This window comes from Myotis yumanensis, unplaced genomic scaffold (assembly GCF_028538775.1).
Source record: "Myotis yumanensis isolate MYYU_CA2020_CCGP unplaced genomic scaffold, mMyoYum1.0.hap1 SCAF_3, whole genome shotgun sequence".
Lineage (NCBI taxonomy): Eukaryota > Metazoa > Chordata > Mammalia > Chiroptera > Vespertilionidae > Myotis > Myotis yumanensis.
This window is the reverse complement of record NW_027223754.1, coordinates 104,123,057-104,144,772: the sequence shown is the minus strand read 5'-3', so window position 1 is coordinate 104,144,772 and position 21,716 is coordinate 104,123,057. Positions and strand designations below refer to the sequence as shown.

The 21,716-nt window shown below is 35.9% G+C and overlaps 1 protein-coding gene across 1 annotated transcript; it reads right to left on the bottom strand.

Annotated features, from left to right (window-relative positions):
- Positions 1-799: 799 nt before the first annotated feature.
- UFM1 (ubiquitin fold modifier 1) lies at positions 800-18,876 on the bottom strand. The gene is made up of 7 exons (XM_070409235.1): positions 18,796-18,876; positions 18,666-18,722; positions 12,732-12,789; positions 6,695-6,734; positions 5,202-5,234; positions 1,692-3,636; positions 800-890 (listed from the first exon to the last, which is right to left on the bottom strand). Coding segments are annotated over exons 1-6 (258 nt in total). The 5' UTR covers positions 18,798-18,876; the 3' UTR covers positions 800-890; positions 1,692-3,568.
- Between the last annotated feature and the right edge of the window lie 2,840 nt (positions 18,877-21,716).

The window sequence follows — 21,716 nt, the reverse complement described above, 5'->3', positions numbered from 1 at the left end:
CATACACAATTCATATCTAAACAAAACTTCATACATATATGAATTACATACATAAATTATATACATACATAAACCACATATATATGCTCAAATACATCCTATATAATAAAAGGGTAATATGCAAATTGTCCGAATAGTGGAACGACTGTTTGCTATGACATGCACTGACCACCAGGGGGCAGATACTCAATGCAGGATCTGCTCCCTGGTGGTCAGTGTGCTTCCACGGGGTGGGGGGGGGGGGGGGGGGCACCGCCCAGCCACAAGCTGGGTTGATGGCTGGCAAGCACAGCAGCGGTGGTGGGAGCCACTACTGCCTTTGCGGCAGAGCTAAGGATGTCCGACTGACGGCTTAGGCCCACTCAAACCGTCAGCTGGACATCCCCTGAGGGCTCCCGGACTGCTAAAGGGTGCAAGCCAGGCTGAGGGGACGCCCCCCCCGCCCCCCAGTGCACGAATGTCATGCACTGGGCCTCTAGTACATATATAATTTATGTATATAATTTTCAGTTTTATAGATTTGGGAACATTAAATTATTTAACTTAGAATTGCTCCATTAAAGTATATTAATGCTGCCAAGTCACAAATATTTCAAGGTTCTTAGGTAAAAGACATATTTTTAATCTTAATTTGGGGAGAGGGAGGCTTAAACAGGACTGTTTCTTCCATTGACTTTTCTTTCAAAAAACAAATTTTTAGAAACAAAATATCCAATAAGTATTAGCCTTGAAGCACTTTAAAAGGAGGCTTAACTATCAGTTAGTGAAACAGACTGTTAAGTAGCATCTTCGCACTTACCTACTAGAGAACCAAGAATTGGAATGTATACTTTCCAAGATTCTACAACATATTCTAGTTATTTTGACTCCTTAGACTTCATTTTGTTCACCTATAAAGTAAAAAAGTTTACCCAGCTATACAGAAGAACTCACCAGGATGGCTTTTTGTAAACAGAAAAGTATATTATTTCAGATTTAATGAATCAGAACTTTAGGGGTGGTTTCCATAAATCTGTATTTTTAATTCCCTAAGTGCCTCTCATAATCACCCAGGCTTGGGACCAACTAGCCTAAACAATCACTATAACCTCTCCCCTTGCCCCTCCCAAACGTAGGACTGGTATTTGGAAATATATATGCTCATTCTATGACCTATGGTCATTAATCACTTTTGTCTATTGTTTTTCTTCATTTCTTATGTACTGGCTTAATAAGTGTGCTAATTAAAAGTTTTAGCCTGGCCAGTGTGGCTCAGTGGTTGAGCGTCAACCTATGAACCAGGAAGTCCATGCTTTCATTTCCGGATTGTGGCCTCGATGCCTAGTAGGAGGTGTACAGGATGCAGCCAATAGATGATTCTCTTTCATCATTGATGTTTCTCTCTCTCTCTCTCTCTCCCTTTTCCTTCCTCTCTGAAATCAATAAAAATACATTAACAAATTTGTGCTAATAAAATAAAAAAATAAAATATGCCTTATGGTACAACAAGCTGTGTTTTCATGAAATATTATGTGCCAATAATGCATTTAAACAAAATACTAAACATGCTGCACAAAGAACTTACTGATTATATTTATTTAATAACAAAATGTCTAAGTAAATGTTTTTAAGAACTTACAATAAAATTTTCAAAACTCAAAAACAAAAATATTAAACAAATTACTTTATAGTAGAGGATATCATAAACTTACTTATGTAATACAGCAGGCAGACTTTGTGCTAGAAACAAAAGATGGGATCTAAATTAAACAAGAAATTCAGGGAATGGATACTCAAATTTCTGGTTAATTGAGGCTTAATATTAAGGAGCAGGGGATATTTAAACATCGAATTTTATTTATGAAAATACTTTCTCAAACATCAGAAGTATACTTCTCTGCTTCAGAAAATATTTTTTCCCTTTTATAAATCAGAATCCCATTGTTTATTTATCAGATATATAAACAGTATCTGGTTCATTTCTTAAACTTAACTACCAATGTCACCCTTCAGATGCTGATGCTGTTACATTTCCTAATGTTTTTCTCCCAATGAAACAAGGGCCCATGATAGGGAAGACGCTAAAATATGCTTACATAAAAACGTGTCTTAGAGATATTTTATTTATGAATAATTCAGCAAGTATTTATTGAAAGCCTGCTACATTTCCAGGTCTAGAAAGAGCAAGACAAATACAAGGCCTGCTCCAGAGAGCTCACCATCTAAAATACAGCATATTGAGCACTGGTTCTGAATCACTAATGAGCCTTCATTTCATTTTTAAAGATTTGAATAGATATTGATTTCCTCTGTAAGGGCAAATAAAAACATTCCTTATGCATATCATTCTTTAGATTCTCATAAAGGGAATTATCAAATCTATATGTTGAAAAGGCCTATAATTTGCTTTTTCCAATTGCCTTCTGCTACTTATGACAATGTCTAGTATCCCCTTCTGTTCTCTCAACACAAGACAACACAACACAACACAGCCTCTGCACTTTTGCCTATCCAGCTGTATTTTGTGACAGCTTTCTGTTCCCCTTCACTGTTGTCTTTTGCTACCTGGGCTTCCCCATCTTCCCTTTCTTGGCTTCTTATTCACTTGTTTTATCTTAACACTTCCTTAAAAGTTGGGCCTTCAGTGAGTATAATTAATTATTATTTTCCATTAGCATTTTCTTGACCTTTGTTGTGATTTTCAGATCTTTACAATAGTCTCTTCCTGAATGCGGTTTCCAAATATCCTCAGAAAGAGGTTTCTTGAAAATTCCTGTTTTAAAGTCTGTATTAAAAGAGACTGATAAAGAATGCATTACTCAGCAAAGGATGCTTCTACTTTATTTTCAATTCTTACCATTACAAGAATTGGATTCTGCAGGATCATAGTTAAAACTCTTTGGTGAGGGCTATCAATTTTACACATAGGGGCTAGGTCAAAACATTCAAATTTTGGAATTTTGGTTCTCTGATATTAAATTAAAATTTATATAAACACATGAAGCTTGAAACTTAAAAAAATACCTAAATGTAAAAAGTTAAGACATTTAAGTATTCATTGATATGTCTATATCCTTTATCATAAACAGTATATGATTAAGAATTCAACTATTTTTTCCCTCCCCCCTCCTCTGCTTCCCTCCTCACTTCTCCTTCTCCCCTCAACTATTTTTGAGTCTGCAAATCAGATCCTTCAAGTAACCTGCCCTGTGTAATCCATAAGCCTTTTAAAATTTTACCTTAAAGACAAATAAAAAGATTCAACAAATTTAATCTTCCAAATGTTCTCAGAACTATCCTCCAGTAAAAAAACACAGTTGGGTAATCCATTTACCCCAGATGAACCAGCTGTGTGTGCTGTGAGGTAGCAATGAAAGACTAGGATCTTCTGTAAAAATGATACCCTCAATGCATAAGCATTCTCTCTTCACATGAAGAGTGAGAACAACAAGAAGGGACAGGAAGTAACCTTTCATTATTTCATCAATTATTGGTGTTTTCATAGTATTTTAAATGCCTGATTTCAGTTTTACAACAGCAATACCCAATATTTATTTTGAAAGGTAATTCTATCTTTAAGTAGAGGATATTAACAACTTCCAACACGATCTCTAGGAATAATTCGCAGTTCTGAACCATGCTTTAGGAAAACATTTCCTACACAAACAAACAAAACATAAAGTTAGGTGTTTAAAAAGAGGTTATCATAACATTCCAACAATTATATACAATAAACAAAGCATTGTAAAAAAACAATAAAGCACTGTAAAGTAAGTAGGTACAAAAACACAAACATCATCAGAAACTAATTCCATGCTTTTAAAGCCTTGTTGCTATTCCACTCACATCTTTACAACCTAATCATATGTCTGAAAATTTTAAATATGAACATTAGCCATAAAAATGCTAATACACTCAGCAAATCATAATGTAAATCAATTTAACCATCAATACTTGCTTTAGTACACAATAAAATACCTAAAGACAGCAAAAATAATGAATCTAAATTACCACAAGTGAAAAAAGTTTGGAAACCCTGACCTATTTTGGTTCAATTAAATGATGAGATTTACTTTGTGTCCCATAAAGTACACCTTTCAACTTTTAAGGGAATACAACTGGTAACATATTACAATAAGCAATAATTCAAATTAACGTAAATTGAACATTTCTAGAATAAGAAAACAAAACCTTTGAACCTAAATTTAAAGGCATTTATGCCATAAAATGCCTCATGATTTTCAATTAATAACCTTTTCAATTTAATAAAATTTATAATATACCTAAAACAACTGATTTAAATTTTAAAAAATTACAATTTTAAATCCCTCTTCATTTTCTATATGGCCAAATTTCAATCCCAAGATCTACGAGAACAATGTAATTTTGTTATAAGACAGAAGTACTTTAGAATATAATTTAAACATAAATACTACTCAAGATTGAGGTTCATTATATTAATGCATGCTTAACTTTAAAAAGGGTACATTTAAAAAATATATAAAACTGCCTGTTAAAAAGGTGAAGATGACCCTGCTTGCCCTAGCCAGTTTGGCTCAGAGGATAGAGCATCGATGTATGGACTGAGGGGTCCCAGGTTCGATTCCGGTTAAGGGCACATGCCCGGGTTGTGTATTCGATCCCTGGTTGGGGGCGCGCAGGAAGCAGCCGATCAATGATTCTCTCATCATTGATGTTTCTCTCTCCCTCTCCCTTCCTCTCTGAAATCAATTAAAAAAAAAAAAACATGACCCTGCTTTCTTGTTAGGACACCAATATATAGCACTGTATAATGTTATATTTGAACCTCTGAGTGTGGACTAAGCCCTTTGAAATTTAAATGACTGTACCTCTTTGAAATAATAGCACTTATTGAATGCTCACTATGGATAAGGCAATCTTTTAAGCACTTTACATATATTACCTCACAACTACCTTATGAGGTAGGTCAAAACCATTATTCCAGTAAGAGTACAATCTTATCTTCAGAATTTTTGTTATGAGTGTTAATATCTTTAACACTTATTAGTCAGGGTCTCCCTTAGTCAAAAGCATAATAACTAATACACATAATGAAACAAATTATTATTCAGACCTATAGGTGAAGACTGGCATATAATCCCTAAAAGAACATCTATAATCCTGGTAAAATCCTATCCAGTCCAATCAACTGACATATATAGCTCCACCCACATCTCCATGAATTTCAGATAGATACTTACCAGCAGTCTGTGCAGGATTTATTCCTATTCCATCTAGAAAATAAATTATAAAATCATCTAAATTATTTCTAAAGCTAAAATGGTTCAATAGTAATGAGACTGGCCAAAATACTGCTGCTGTGAATATAGGCACAAGCCAAATAATTTTAAATATATATATATATATATATATTTATTGATTGCAGAGAGGAAGGGAGAGGGAGAGAGAGGGAGAGAGAGAGAGAGAGAGAGAGAGAGAGAGAGAGAGAGAGAGAGAAACATCAATGATGAGAGAGAATCACTGATCGGCTGCCTCCTGCATGCCCCGTACTGGGGATCAGCCTGCAACCCGGGCATGTGCCCTGACCGAGGAATCAAACCGTGACCTCCTGGTTCATAGGTCGAAGCTCAACCATTGAGCCATGCCTGCTGGGCAAGCCAAACAATTTAAATCCAAAAACATGAATGACAATCTTTTGGATAAATTATCTACTGAAATCTATTACTATTGTGCATTCACACACAGCGGTAGATTAAACAAGAGTATCTGTCAATGCAATGATCCTGATAAGGTCTACAAACATAATTTTTAAAAATTCTATTATGCTATACAAAGTGAAAAATACACCTCAGGTATGTCATTAATCACTTAGTTATTGCTCTGAGGCTTACAAATCTTAAGGCCAGAAGAGCCCATAAACTCATCTAATTCAAGTTCCACTGACACTTGACAAAAGTTTATAAAGCACCTATGAATCTAAAACTTTGTAGAAAGTAGGCTACCTTTCTTCTAACTAGAGAAACACTTCAATGTGACAGTATACAGAATGTTTTAGAATGAGAAATTTTGTCCTATTATCTAAACTAAATCACACTACTGTCTATTAAACCCATTTTCATAGCTTACCCTAATGGCACAGAAAACCACTCACTAGCACCTAGAAATATTATGGTGTATTCCTGAAAAATAGTTAAGCCCTCACTGCCATCTTTACTCCTCATCTTATATCAGTATTTTCTCATAGAACTAGGTTCATCAAACTTAATTATTAGTAGTGTTTTAAGATATTCAGAATTTAAATTATATATCTAATTGGATAAAATCCTCATCATTGCAAGTATGTAAGAAATAGATTTTATCAGGAAGGCAACTACAAAGTCCAGCAAAGGTACATTCCTACTTAACTACCTAAATTCTATAAGCATTTATCAAAAAGCTTATTTTGAAAAAGAAACACCTGGTAAATAAAGGTTATTTTCAGTAATAATCTGGCAAGAAGTGATCAGGATATAATAAGATATTACAAAATGCTATCCTATACCAAAAAGCATAAAGAATCTGAAAAGAGCTAGCTATGGACAATAACCTTGACTTAGTATTTACAATTATGTATTTCATTCATGTTGATATAAAGTTTGGGTTTTTTGCATTCAAGTTAAATTAATTAATTTGACTTCTTTTAAATAATTTCTATAGTTCTAAGGTAATAAATAATTTTTAAATGAATTCTTACCATTGGTAATAATTGCACTTGTGGCTGCAGAAACTTTAAACTAAAGGGGAGAAAAAGAAAAAAATTTCTATACACACACATGCTCTATAAAAGATGGTTAGTTTAACAAGAATGGTGTACAGATCATTCCAAAATGTGACTTTTCTTTCAGGATAAGTCACATCATAAAACAAAGGGCTAATGTAATTTGCTGTATTTTTTTAAAACATTATTGCCCTCTAAATACTACATTTCATTCTAAAGAATAGCATGCACCTTATTTTACACACTGCAAAAACAAAACAAAAATTCACTATCAATGAATCTATGACTCAATCAATGTTTACTCTTTCAGACTTAGAATTGTTGCTTTCTTTCATAAGCAAAAATAAAAGCAAAACGATTGTTTAGAACTGTGGTCGGCAAACTGCGGCTCGCGAGCCACATTCGGCTCCTTGGCCCCTTGAGTGTGGCTCTTCCTAAGCCATAAGAGTACCCTAATTAAGTTAATAACAATATACCTACCTATATAGTTTAAGTTTAAAAAATTTGGCTCTCAAAAGAAATTTCAGGGAGGAACCAAGATGGCGGCATAGGTAAACACCGGAAATTGCTGCCTCCCACAACAACTTCAAAAATACAACGAAAAGACAAAATGGACATCATCCAGAACTACAGGAAGGCTGGCTGAGTGGAAATTCTACAACTAGAAGGAAAGAGAAAAGCACACTGAGACTCAGAGGAGCTGCAGAAGTAAAGTGCAGAGGTATGGAGGCTCGAGCGAGCGCAGAAAGGGGCTGGCACCTGAGGACGCAGCTGTCTTTTTGAAGCGGGAGGGAGTCACAAGCTCCCGACTGCTCTGAACTCCAGTTCCAAGAAGTCTCTGGGGACCCAGGACTCATACGGGGAGAAACTGGACTGTCTGGCAGCAGGCAGAACTCGGAACTTGAGGGTGGCTTTCCCTCAGAGGTGCTTGCAGCAATTACCAGGACACTGAGACGAGGGGCCCCTTAGGGCAGGGCTGAGGATCAGCCATAGCTGCTTGCTCCGCCCTGTTGATTCCCTGAGACCCTGCCCAACCCAGGCTGCAGCAGAGGCTTTTGCATATGAATGGTTTGCATTCTGAAAATTACCTAACAAATTGCAGCTGGGCCAGACAGACCAAGAACTTCCAAGAGAAGGCCCAAGGCCCCATAGCAGCTTGCATTACTTCACAGCTGGGCCTCATCTGGGCACCTCCAAACCCCAAACACGGAAGGGGAATCTGCAGATCTCTTCGTAGCTCCTCCTGGGTAGCCTCAGGAAGAGGCTAAATTAGCACCTCCTTAGATCCAAGAGCCAGTGTACCCAGTGGTGAGTGTGGGACCATCCAGATTACAACTCCTCAGATCAATAAGGGACACACTCAGGGGGCAGACTCAGTGAGCACCAAAGCCCCAATGAAACAAGTCTTGCCCCAGAAGGGTGTCTCCAGCACAGAAGTTCTCCCACTGCAGACACAGCTGATTCTCACAGCCAATTGGCCTGGAGGTCAATTCCTCCTAGTGATAACTACAACAATCAAGGCTTAACTACAACAAGACTACAACAAGATTGTGCACAAAGCCCACAAAGGGGTGCACCAAGAGTGTCCACCTCAGGTAATTGGGGAGCCTGAGCCACAGGGCCCTATAGGACACCTAGCACACAAAGCCAGTCTACCAACACAGGGAAGCATAAAAAATGCGGAGACAAAGAAACAGGTCACAAATGACAGAAATGGAGGAAAGCAAACTACAGGGTATAGAGTTCAAAACCACACTTATAAGGGTTTTTCAAGAATTTTCTAGAAACCACCGATAAATTTAGTGAGACCCTCAATAAATCTAGTGAGACCCTCAAGGATATGAAAAAGGACCAACTAGAAATTAAGCATACACTGACTGAAATAAAGAATAATATACAGAGATCCAACAGCAGACAAGAGGATCCCAAGAATCAAGTCAAAGATTTGAAATATGAAGAAACAAAAAATACCCAACCGGAAAAACAAAAAGAAAAAAGAATCCAAAAATATGAAGATAGCGTAAGGAGCCTCTGGGACAACTTCAAGCATACCAACGTCCAAATTATAGGGGTACCAGAAGAAGAGAGAGGGCAAGATATTGAAAGCCTATTTGAAGAAATAATGACAGAAAACTTCCCCTACCTGGTGAAAGAAATAGACTTACAAGTCCAGGAAGCGCAGAGAACCCCAAACAAAAGGAATCCAAAGAGAACCACACCAAGACACATCATAATTAAAATGCCAAGAGCAAAAGACAAAGAGAGACTCTTAAAAGTAGCAAGAGAAAAAAAGTCAGTTACCTACAAGGGAGTACCCATACGAATGTCAGCTGATTTCTCAACAGAAACTATGAAGGCCAGAAGGGAGTGGCAAGAAATATTCAAAGTGATGAATACCAAGAACCTACAACCAAGATTACTTTATCCAGCAAAGCTACCAGTCAGAATTGAAGGTCAGATAAAGAGCTTCACAGATAAGAAAAAGCTAAAGGAGTTCATCACCACCAAACCAGCATTATATGAAATGCTGAAAAGTATTCTTTAAGAAGAGAAAGAAGAAAAAGGTAAAGATAAAAATTATGAACAGCAAATACATATCTATCAACAAGTGAATCTAAAAATCAAGTGACTAAATAATCTGATGAACAGAGTAAACTGGTGAATATAATAGAACCAGGGGCATGGAAAGGGAGTGGACTGACAATTCTTGGGGGAAAAGGGGTGTGGGGGTGCAGGAAGAGACTGGACAAAAATCATACACCTATGGATGAGGACAGTGGGAGGGGTAAGGGCAGAGTATGGGGTGGGAACTGGATGGAGGAGAGCTACGGGGGGGGGGGGGGGGGAGGAACAACTGTAATAATCTGAACAATAAAGACTTAATTTTAAAAAAATAAATAAATAAAAATAAAGAGCTGCTAAGAAATCCAAAATATTATGGGCCTTTAGAGGCAGAATTCACTTTAAAAAAAAAAGAAATTTCAATTGTTGTACTGTTGATATTTGGCTCTGTTGACTAATGAGTTTGCTGACCACTGGCTTAGAATATTCCTAAAATTTCTTTGTAGAAATAGTAAGTTCAAATAAATGCTCTATTGTGTTTAATGGGAGGCCAATCAAGGCTTAGAGTCCTTCCTCAAATTCTCCTTTCGTGTATTGCTGACTTAAATCTCACACAATGTCAATACTCTAATTATACCACCAGGAAAATAATAACTAAGTTCAAGTATTGCAGGTGATATCAAGATAATTATGTGATTGCCACATGGCTAACAGTGATAGTAAGACTCCAGATCTATTTTTAGAGATGTTGTAAAAGATGTGTTTTCTAAATCAATGAAATGTGGTAAGAAACTTGTTGTAGTTAAAGTCAGAATTCTTCTCAATGCTCTAAAGACCAGCAGTTATCCAAGTATATTCATGTCTTCATAATTCATTAATTTTTCCAACAAGTATGCCCTTCTATCCTATGGACAAGTTTTGTAGATATTATAGTTGAGTTTGTTGTAACCAAATAAGTTTGAAAACATGACGTTATATTGATATTCTTTTCAAAATTTTCAAGTATGCTGCTAATACTTTAAAACTCCAAGAAGAAAATAGTGAATGAAGTATTTCCCATACTTTTTGGCCAATGATCCCAGTTTTTCATGGAATTGTTTTCTTTTTCTTATTGGTGGTTCTAGTTCTCTAGGAAAAATAATCTGGGAAACACTGTTCTAGGTATTTATAATGGTTACATATGCATAATTGAGGAAAACAACTGAAAGCTTATTTTAACTTATAAATGGAAGAATCCAATTTTAAGAATGGAATTATGCATAAAACAATTGTTACAGGATTATGTACCTAAAACAAATTTTACTGTCTATATGGCACATTCTTAGTTGTAAATGTCCTTTTACAGATTTAAGAATTTTAAATAAACGTAATTTAAAATAACTTAAAAAATTACTAAAAGGTTGTACTACTTAATAAAACTTTGACCAAATACCCAAATTAATTATAGGATATGTCAGATTTCCAAAACTTGAATATTACAAAGTTTCTCGTTCCCTACTGAGTGTGTCTTATTCTTAAATTATGTCCATTTTAAGATAAAACAGGTTTCTTAGTCACATCCATATAGTGGCAACATATTTCATGAACATTAAAAATCAAAAGCAAACAGCTGATACCACTTTTCCCTTCTCCAGAATGTAGAAACAACAGGAAAGCTAAAATTTGGGGAAGCATCACTAGTAAAGTAAATTATATTAACTACTAGTTTCGTCCCAAATTACTGACAAGTTTCCTCTTGGGTGCAAAGTGTATTTTATGTTTCTCAGTTTTCATTTATTTTCTTCTTGATTTCATAAGTCTTAAAATTTACAATGTGAAGCAGTTCTTCTCATGCTTTGACAACTCACTACTTAAATTAACCCAGTCATGTAGTGGGAAATTTTATTATATTTTTATTAAAAGAACTTTACTAGGGATTTAAATCCACATTCTCTGGTTTGTCAAGTCAAGTCTTGTTCCTACTGAAACATTCTACAATGTCATCTTGCGAAAGGCCTTCTCACTGTTAACTGAAAGTCATTACTTTTCTAAATGTATAACACCCGTGATTCACAATAATTATAAGCTATATTAAAACTTTAACCAATACATGTGATTGGGTGAAGTTATTAATTTTCCACTGCATGTCTGTTAAGATGTTCTTATCCTCACACTAAATGACCAGGATGACATCAATGTCTTTGCCTTATAAAAAACACATTATAAACCAATTATGAAATAGAAAAATAAATGTCATTTTTATAAATACATTCTGTAAGTAATAATAAAATAATTAAATATTATTATTTGTTATAATAAATAAATCATTGCAAATTTATAGTAAAATAAATTACTGCAAATTATAAATACAGATCTACTTCTTAAATTAGAATCTGTGGAATCTGCTATGTCCCAGGCCAGGTATATTTCTTACAAGTGATCTGTATAGCAAAAAATAATGATGATGCTATATTCAGATTTATTTCCCATTTCTTTTAACTTATTCTTTCTACATGAAGATTAGATCAAATCTGGCTATAAAACATGTACTACCATTTTTCAGTTTAATTCTAAATGAGTGATAAATAATGTCAGTGGTCCCTGACAATAATATGAGGGGCTGAGTGCTGATGAGTTGTTTATTTTCCATTAATCACTTTAATAAAGGATTATAGATTAAGCTGGTTTCTTATTTAACTAAAATTATTTTCCATAATTATAAATTTTTTCTGAAGATTCTGAGCCAAAATTTAGATTTGAGTTCCTCTGTACCAGTATAGCACTTTTAACTTCACATACTTCCTTTTACAAATTAAGAAATTTGAGGAGGAGAAACTGAGAAGCTTGCCTATGTCATACAGATAGTGAATGACACATTTACAATAGGAATCTTAAGTCTCCAAGTCACATTTGGGTGCCATTTCTACCCAAGCTACTCTTCCCCATGGCATGTCCAAAGAGTTGCTTTATAGATTTCTCTAATGATAATTTTGAATGGAAATTTTTCTCAAAAGAGAAAACCAAAATATTTTTTAAAAAGCTAGACACTTTTAAAAATAACTTTTACTGACAGTCCACATACACAAAAATTTTGAAAAATATGACAGATATTTTAAAAATTATAATTCTAGAATAAAAGGTAGTAAAAATGAATATACACACTAGAATGATATGTTGCTGCTTAAAAAATTTTACATATAATTGAATCTTTTCAATTTCAATAAAAATTCCTTATATTTCTCAATGGCTGCACTGGATATGCCAATTTAAACTCATTCTTCTTAAATCTGTCAGTAAGTCTTAACTTTTGTTCTACTTATATCTGTTAGTAAAGCTTAACTTTTTGATAGCATTAACCTAGTAATAAACCTACAGAGAAGTGGTGTGTTAAAAGTACATGCAAAATTTAAAGATTTTTGAGATACACTGTCAATCTGTATTCTATACAGGTTGTTCCAATTTCTATACTTACTTCTTCTGCTGCAAACTTTAAGACTGCTGTAAAAGGTGTACTTTCAGGAACACTGAGTCTGAAAGAAAAATTAAAAATAATTTTTTTAAAAGCTGTTTTTTTAAAGCTCTTTGTTCCTCATATTAGCACTTTTAGCAGACCTAAATAAATTTGTCTTTTGAGTTTAAAGATTGTGTATTTTTATTGCATACTACATTATGAACTCTAAACAACAACAAACAAAACAAGCAATTAGGCTTAAATTAGATTCTGCCATAGCTCTACTTGAATATCAACACCTATATAGGAGCAGATTTATACATTCTTAATACTTTGATACAAATAGGTCTTATCAATAACCTATACAGTGGGGCCTTGACTTATGAGTTTAATTCGTTCCGTGACGGAGCTCGTAACTCAAATTACTCGTATGTCAAATCAATTTTCACCATTACAATGACACGTGATGCTGGGCTGATGTTGTGGCGTTCACTGTGACGTTCGCTGCGCCAACTAGCGGTGGGGTATCTGAAGCTGGCTCGTAACCCGAATTTTAGCTCGCAACTCAAAGCAAAAAATCGGCCAAGAAACAGCTCGTATCTTGAAAAACTCATTAGTCCACACACTCGTAAGTCAAGGCCCCACTGTATAGGGCCCTAGCCAGTGTGGTTCAGTGGATAAAGTGTCGGCCTGCAGACTGAAGGGTCCTGGGTTTGATTCCGGTCAAGGACACATGCCTACGCAGGCTCAATCCCCAGTAGGGGGCATGCAGGAGGTAGCCAATCAAATATTCTCTCTCATCATTGATATTTCTATCCTTCTCTCCCTCTCACTTCCTCTCTGAAATCAGTAAAAATATATTTAAAAAATAAAATAACCTATATAGGAGCTGATTTATACATTTTTAATACTTTGATACAAATAGGTCTTATCAACAACCTATATAGGAGAAGATTTATACATTTTTAATACTTTGATACAAATAGGTCTAGGATATGGGATGCTGCTTGTTTCCAGAGATGGATTTCAAAAAGTTGAATCTCTCCTTAGTATTCAGTCCACACAACTTTTTACTCAATGCAGGAATGTCATTTTCATTACAAGAAAAAGCTACCTGTGGAAGAATCACCAGATCATAAATGTTTTCATAATCCTTTCTGTGCACTTTTAATAATCAAGTCTAAAAGAGTAGACCAAGTTGATGAAAATGAGTATGTTTACTATGGCAAAATGTAAAGTCATTTCCCACAAAACTCTTATACCTGCTCAGATCAAGGGCTTAATAAAATCTGAAATAACATTTGGAGAGTGATGCATGATTTTGTTACTGACTTATACAATGTCAAGTGTATTACAGATTGCTGATAAATGGTCAATCTATGAATTTTCCAATTTAAATACTTAAAAAAAAAAACCTGATATTATATCCTTAAGAAACACTTAAAGACAAAGAAGGTAACAAAAAAAATATAACAAATATAATATTCTTAAGGTAAAATGAGTTACAATCATTAAAGACAGAAAAACAGATTGTTTTTCACAGCAGGAAAGAGACTTACAAGCTAACATTTCGCTTTGAAACTTCTCTATTTGTAACCACTATATTATTCTTTAATGTTTTAATACCAACTTCCATTATGTAACATTTTCACATATAAATCCCATTTCTTAGTGTACAAATTGAATAGAAAAATTATTATATCTGACACAGTGCATTATGACTTCAATATGTGTGAATAGAGTTTGGCTGCCGCAACTCCTCTAAAATCCAACTAAAACAGCGGTTCTCACCTGTGGGTCGCGACCCCTTTGGCAGTCTAACGACTCTTTCACAGGGGTCGCCTAAGACCATCCTGCATATCAGATATTTACATTACGATTCATAACAGTAGCAACATTACAGTTATGAAGTAGCAACGAAAATAACTTTATGGTTGGGTCACAACATGAGGAACTGTATTTAAAGGGCCAGAAGGTTGAGAACCACTGAACTAAAAAGTGAAAATAGTTATCATTGTTTTTACCTTTCTTTACTTTTCTGGGGTGGGGGGGGAGGGGGAGGAGGAAAGAAAAAAAAATTCTGAAGTGCTGGAATCCAAGATCAACAGTAATTAATACAAATGCAAGAAGTCAGGTCAGAAGGCTGAATAGGGCTTTGATATTCAGAAGGCTGAATATGTGCATTGTTATTACCTGCTATTGATTCAATGACCGGAAGGCAACCCCCCCAACCTGATAATCTTTCACTGTTTACTAAACATTACCTTTGATATGTCTGTTTGCATTCCTAAAAGGCAATTTTTTATTCTAGTAAATAAAAAGAAGATGAGTGCGGAGATTCAGTGGAGCTTAGTCACTTGAACTAAGTTCATATCTGGCTTCCCCCATAATTTCCAAATTTATATCTCTTGTCTTGTATATTAATTTGCACATCAGCTCTTTCTCCAGGCCTTTGAACCCAGGCCACGCAGGCCGTGCGTGGCCTCACACTAAACGGTAGGCATTGTTTAAAAATTATCTAGTAAGTTGGCAATGTGATAGTTTACAAAGTAAGGAACAGAACTGCAAGTATTTTTGCATTACATTCATAGTTTAGGTCCTGAGATTCATCCTCAAAATGACAAGCTCTAAATCTTAGGGTTTCGATTCCCTTTTTAAATGGAGACTGGCAACATCTTTGTAACTAGATTTCATATTGATATTCATTAAAATAAAGTTCCACTTGTACAGTTGGAATTATGCAAAGACAATGCAATAAAACAGAAAAAAAAAATACTTTTTAATGTATGTTCTATGTGGCAGAAAATTACAAAGGAACTCAGAGTTACTGTGACGCCATAGACTTTATCTAGATTTGAATCTGTGTTTGCCAGTAGCATCATTTTGTAAAATGGCAGTTACACATTATACTGGTGTTTTGAAAAAAGGGGGAGAGCAGGCGCACTATTGTGTATATTAAAGTGAATTTTAAAAATAAATCAATGGCAAATCTGTTTTTTAAAAAATGTATATTTCATATAAAGAGAACTATGACACAACAAGTGCTGTTATAAAGAATAAGAATAAAGTTTCTATAGGAAATGAAAGAAGGACAAGATGAATCCCCTAGACAATTATAGAAACCTGCAGAGGTAAATTTTATTTTTATTTTTAAAGAGTATTGTTTGTCAGGAAGTGGACTGCATTCCCGTCAAAGAAAAGAACATGTGCTTTGTTAAATGATGGTGGTAGTAAGAGGGGAGAAGAGGTGGGAAGTCTGGAAAGACTGGAATCAGACTAAAAGAGGCAAATGTTGTTTTTAATTCATCCTTTATATAAAGGAGAATGTTTGATTTCAACATTTCCATAACCTAGTAATGACACCAACAGTGACTGTATCAACAAACAAAAACACAGAAAACTCTGATATTGCCCAGAATAAATTTAGAACTGAAACATCCTTCATAGAATTCAACTATTAGTAATGTTAGAAACTCAAAAGGAAGTTTCTCAATCAAAGTATGTTTATAAGTTAAAGAATGTTTTCATACGAATCTTAAAGAGTTGCTTTTACTAATACTAGTTACTATTTACTTTGAATAGAAAACAGTATAACTACCTTTACATACACAGGTACATATATTATGCATACTTTATACACACAAACACAAGTATACACACTAAACAATAGGTATGCCTATTAAATTCATCCAGTCACCCATATTAATTGAACTGGTACAATGTTCCAGCCACTCTTATAGATACTGATGCTGTCCTGCCCTGTCCTCTTTCTCTCTCCATCCTTCTCAGAATTTCTTTTTTAAAGCCTATTTATATATTTATGAGAATAATCCAGTATAAAGGGAGAAATCAAAGATGAAGAGAGGGTGATCTTTAGACTCTCTGCTTTAATCCTGAGAAGACTGAAACAGGTAAGATGCAGAGCCCAAGTGGTACAACTGGCTTTTCATAAGTCATGCTGATGGTTTCTACTCCAACAGGATTGTAGACAGAAATTATAGGTATACACATATAGTGATAGCTTTATAGATGTGATGGAAAAATGAGAGAATTTTACTCTGATGGCTTGAAGGAAACGAGGAAAGGAATTGCCGGGAGTGTGAAAATACATTTTTTTAAAAAAATCCTTTCAGAGAATAAAGAGGAAAATATACAAACTTGGAAAATGTAGCAGTGTTGGCTACTATTGAGCATAGTTATTAATTTTATGTCAAACTCATCAGTCTAATTGTGTAATTTTTTCCAGGAACATTCAGGTCTATACAGAAAAATTCAGAATTGGTGTTTCACCAAGTGCTTGGAGTTTGGGGTGGGGAGGGAGTATCAGAGTTGAGGGTGTTTGCAAGACAGTGACTTTAAGCTAGATAAGAAGTTGGGTAAGGAAGAGGGAAAATTTAAAAAGAAGTCTCATCAATGAATGAAAAGAAACATTTTAAAGAAGAAATATTAAAGTAAATCAGAATTAAGAAGACAATGTGGTTAACCATAGGAGTATTTAAAAATGACATTTTATAGGTGGAGCAATTACTTGAGATTAGGCAAAGAGATTAATTTGGAGATAAAGCAATTGAGAAAGAGAAAGGCTAGGAGGTTACATGGGTCCCAGAGAGCTAAATGAGACTGATAACAGCTGTAATAGTTCAATTAGGTAGGCCCCGATAATAATTACTTAACTAATAAACATTTATCTATATATATATAATATATATAGGTATAATGTGTATACCTATATATATATATATATATATATATATATATATACCTATATATATATATATATATATATATATATATATATATATATATATATAAAAGCCTAAGCCAGCGGTTCTCAAACCTGTGGGTCGTGAACAATGAAAATACATCCTGCATATCAGATATTTACATTACGATTCATAACAGTAGCAAATTTATAGTTATGAAGTAGCAACGAAAATAATCTTATGGTTGGGGGTCACCACAATATGAGGAAACTGTATTAAAGGGTCCCGGCATTAGGAAGGTTGAGAACCACTGGCCTAAGCGACTGTTAGGACAGGACGACCTGCGGTAGCTATGATGTGCACTGACCACCAGGGGGCAGATGCTCAATGCAGGAGCTGCCCCCTGGTGGTCAGTGTGCTCCAACAGCCAACCTCCCACAGTCTCTCCCCTGGCCAGCCAGATTGCCCACCAGGCTGAGGGACCCCACCCATGCATGAATTCGTGCACTGGGCCTCTAGTTATATATAAAATCCTATTGAAGACCTGTTCTTTGCTATATTTTATACGGCTTCCAACTGCAATGACCACAATAATTCTTACCTGCAACCATATAAAGGTCTGAAGTATCGGGTTAGAAGGTCCATATTAGACCCATGCTAACTGCTAAAGGATAAGCAAAGGCCCTGCATGAATAAACTGCCCTATTTCTGCATTTCCCACTTCTACTAATCACTCTTTTTTAAACCTAAACATCATTAGGATATGATTTAAGGCTCAGTACTTTGTGGTGCCCAAGTCGTGTGTCCCTTATACACAAAAAGAATCAGAAGCCTGAAAGGATTAAACATTCAAGTAATTTCGAAATCTGGATTGAGATGTCTTCTCTTACTTCTTCTAACAGCTGGTCAAAGTCGTGAAAGGCCTTTCTAATCACGAGCAGACAGGGACTGTTTAAGGATTCCAGTAATCACCAGAGCCCTGTCCACAAAGTCCTTCCCAGCCACCACCACCAAATGAGTTCCGAGCAGCAAGTTGCCCCTCACCCTGGAGCTAGGGCAAGTTGACACTTAAGAGGAGCAGTCCGGGATGCCTCGTCTCAGTTACAGGCGGGAAGGGGAGGCTCCCGGAAGGGCGCGGGTAGGGGCGCAGGGAGGGGAAGGAACGGATGTGGGCTGCTGGGGTGGGAGTTGTGTGGGCTGCTGGGCTCCATCCAGCCCGGATCTACTCAGCCACCGCAGGGGAGCTACTCACACTTTGTACGGCAGCCGCGGGTCCGACGTCAGCGTGATCTTAAAGGAAACCTTGGACCTGAGAAAGAGCGGAAGAGAGTTAAGGTCGGGCAGTGGCATCAGGATTGGGGAGGTTGCGGGTAAACACTTACATGGTGAAGCGGGCATGGACTAAGACGCCAACTTCCTTTAGCAGTCCCACTTCCGCCCCGGTTTCCGAAGGGCTCCTCCACACTTAGGTCCCTGGCGCTGGCACGCTGGGGACCTCCACAGTTGCTGTTGTCCAAAGCACTGCCTGAAAAATCGGCATCGGATGCGCATCTAGGCGGAGACTCCTAATTACAAATACCTACTGATTTAGCATTTACATATCTGAAAAGAACGTGTGGATTGTATGAAATTAATATTTTTACAAATGCTTTTATTTGCTGCCATATTTCTGTCAGGCATCACCAAGGTGAGTAGGACTTTTGGTCCCAGCAGGCCTTTCGGGGGAAGTCTGTGTACACTCTGGGCGGTGAGCTGGCCGGCAGGGGGCGGGGCTCTCCGAAGTAGCGCAGGTGCCCAGGGGGCTGAAAAGTACAAATAGATTTTCACCGGACTTTCGTATTAGCAGTGATACCCGTGTTGGTGTACTGTAAGAATTTCAAACCATGTAATAAATACCTGGCTACTTAGGGACACTGACCTCTTTTCCCTTAGGTTGTCAAGGCCAACACAACAGTAGCCTTTTGATGTAAATGAGTCAAAATTATACTTTTTAAAAAATCCAATTGGCAAAAAATATATATTTTTTGGTGTGCCACAAAACTTTAGTAGTTTATGTGGGCCATGAGATGAAAACAGTTGAAAATCACTGGTATTGGTGTCCTTTTGCCTTTCCAGCAACCTGATCCTGTTATATCATTTAAATCTTTCATATTGTTTTCCTTCATACTTTACTTTGTAATACTGATGTCAATTTAATTTGCACAGGTAAGAGAGTAAGTAGGTGAGAAAGACAAGATCCTGCGCTCAGCAACTTGAAGTCTAGCTGGGAAGATTTAAACCAGGGCACTAGGTTGCAGATCATTAGCCACATTTATTCAGTTTAACAACACATTTTTAATTCTTTCCATGTTCCAAGCACTGAGGCTAAAAGCAAAAGATGTTGGGATTAATAGGAAAGGTACCTGCCAACCCTCTAGGATCTGTCAGAAGTTCTTGTATAGTGAGGGAAGAAGATGTGTTTCCTCTAAATATTATTACAAATCTCAGCATCTGTGTTTAAAAAATAAACATCCCTATCACAATGTCTGCAATGCTCTTTTTAAGAAATATTGGATACAGATAGGCATTAAAATAATGAGGTGATCTAGTTAATCTTTAGAATATCATGTGAGATTATTTTCTTTACATTATATCCATCCCCATGACTTATTTATTTTATAACTGAAAGTTTGTACCCTTTGAACTTCTTCACCCATTCCCCCAAATAGTAATCTGTTCATAATATCTACAACCTTGTTTATTTTTTAGATTCCACATGTAAATGAATCATACACTATTTGTCTTTCTCGCTAACGTATTTCACCGAGTATAAATCCCTCAAGGTTCCTCCATGTTGTTGCAAATAGATAATTTTTTATGACTGAATAATATTACATTGTGTGTGTGTGTGTGTAGATCAAATTTTCTGCCGGGGCTGACTGGCAGACCCTGAGCACGGATGAATGATTACTCTGACACATGAGAGGGCTAAGGGACTGCTTAGCTTGAAAAACCAAACAGCTTCATTCACCTGCCTCCTCAGGCTTTTATTGTAGCAGCAGCTTGAACTAAAATTAACTTCTAGATACTATCAGCAGGGTAAGTATCCTTGAGAAGACACATGCATCTGCAGTGTTCTTTAAGCAAGGACGTCTAAAGACTAAGCAAAAGATTCCAGTAAAACACCTGGGGGCTCAGACTTGTTTGGAAAAGTCAAGGCAGGGTCTGTCACCTTCAGCAAGGTCCTCCAGTATCCCCTGACCTTTCAGAGATTTCCAAGCAAGTCCCGTGCTTCCCCACAATTTTCTTTAATGGATATCATGTTATGCATATTTAAGAGTTATGGGAATTTCATCTTTGCCATAATTTTGCAGCAAACTGCTCTTCTATCGTCACATCTCCCCATGAAAAGAAAGAAGATTCTGAGTAGGAAAGTAAGACTCGAACATTCTCATGACAGTCTTTGTCATAGCTTTAAAAGATATAAATCTTGCCATATTATAGAAAGAGATGTTGATTGATAGATTTGGGGATCAGCAGTTATAATATTAATAGCTGAAAAAAATGGGATTGGTTGGTGTGACTAAAGTATTTTAAAATAGCAATAAGGAGAAAACTGATTGTGTTTACCTGGTGTCAAATGACAATGAAGAGATTAGAGTACATACTTATAGTTTCTATTTCTAAGAATACATATCCTCTCACTCCACCACTCACCAAATGAGTTTCGAGGGCATAGAATAGCGGCAATGTTCAGGTCACACATCCCTGCACCCAGCAGCCGGGCCCGGCAAGCTGACACTTGTTTATATTTTTAAACAACATTTGCATTTTACTTTTATAGTTTTGTGATTCCATTTATACTAAATGCTTAACATAATACCTAGCATTAGCACAAGATAAATTTTGATCCATTATTATTCTCATTGCACAATGATATCAACAGCCCTTACAGGATTATAGGGAGGGAAAAATTACCAAATTCAACACAATAAAAATATTCCCTTATTATTAATTGTTCAGACTAAAATTTGTTTCCACTATGAAGTCTTTGGGGTTTAAGAGCCTAAGATTTATATCCCAGTGTAAACCTTCCAGGATTACATAATTGAACTATCTGGTGATTTTAGTTAGTCATAAATACAATCAACTTAAGGTGAAAAAGTTTGGAAGAAAATTCATTTTTGCACCCAAATATGACATGTTTTCTACTTTATTTAAAACTGTTTTACAGAAGACATATGATTTTACTTACATGTAGAATCTACAAAATGAAATAAACACATAAAATAGGAACAGACTCAGAAACAAATAACAGACAGAC

Bases quoted from the DNA above. Each gene is read 5' to 3' on its own strand.
- UFM1 (XM_070409235.1), bottom strand. The intron at 12,790-18,665 runs GTGAGTAGCTCC...TTTTTCTTTCAG, and splicing joins CCGCGGCTGCCGTACAAAGT to ACTCAGTGTTCCTGAAAGTA. The intron at 5,235-6,694 runs GTAAGAATTCAT...TTTATTTTCTAG, and splicing joins AAGTGCAATTATTACCAATG to ATGGAATAGGAATAAATCCT.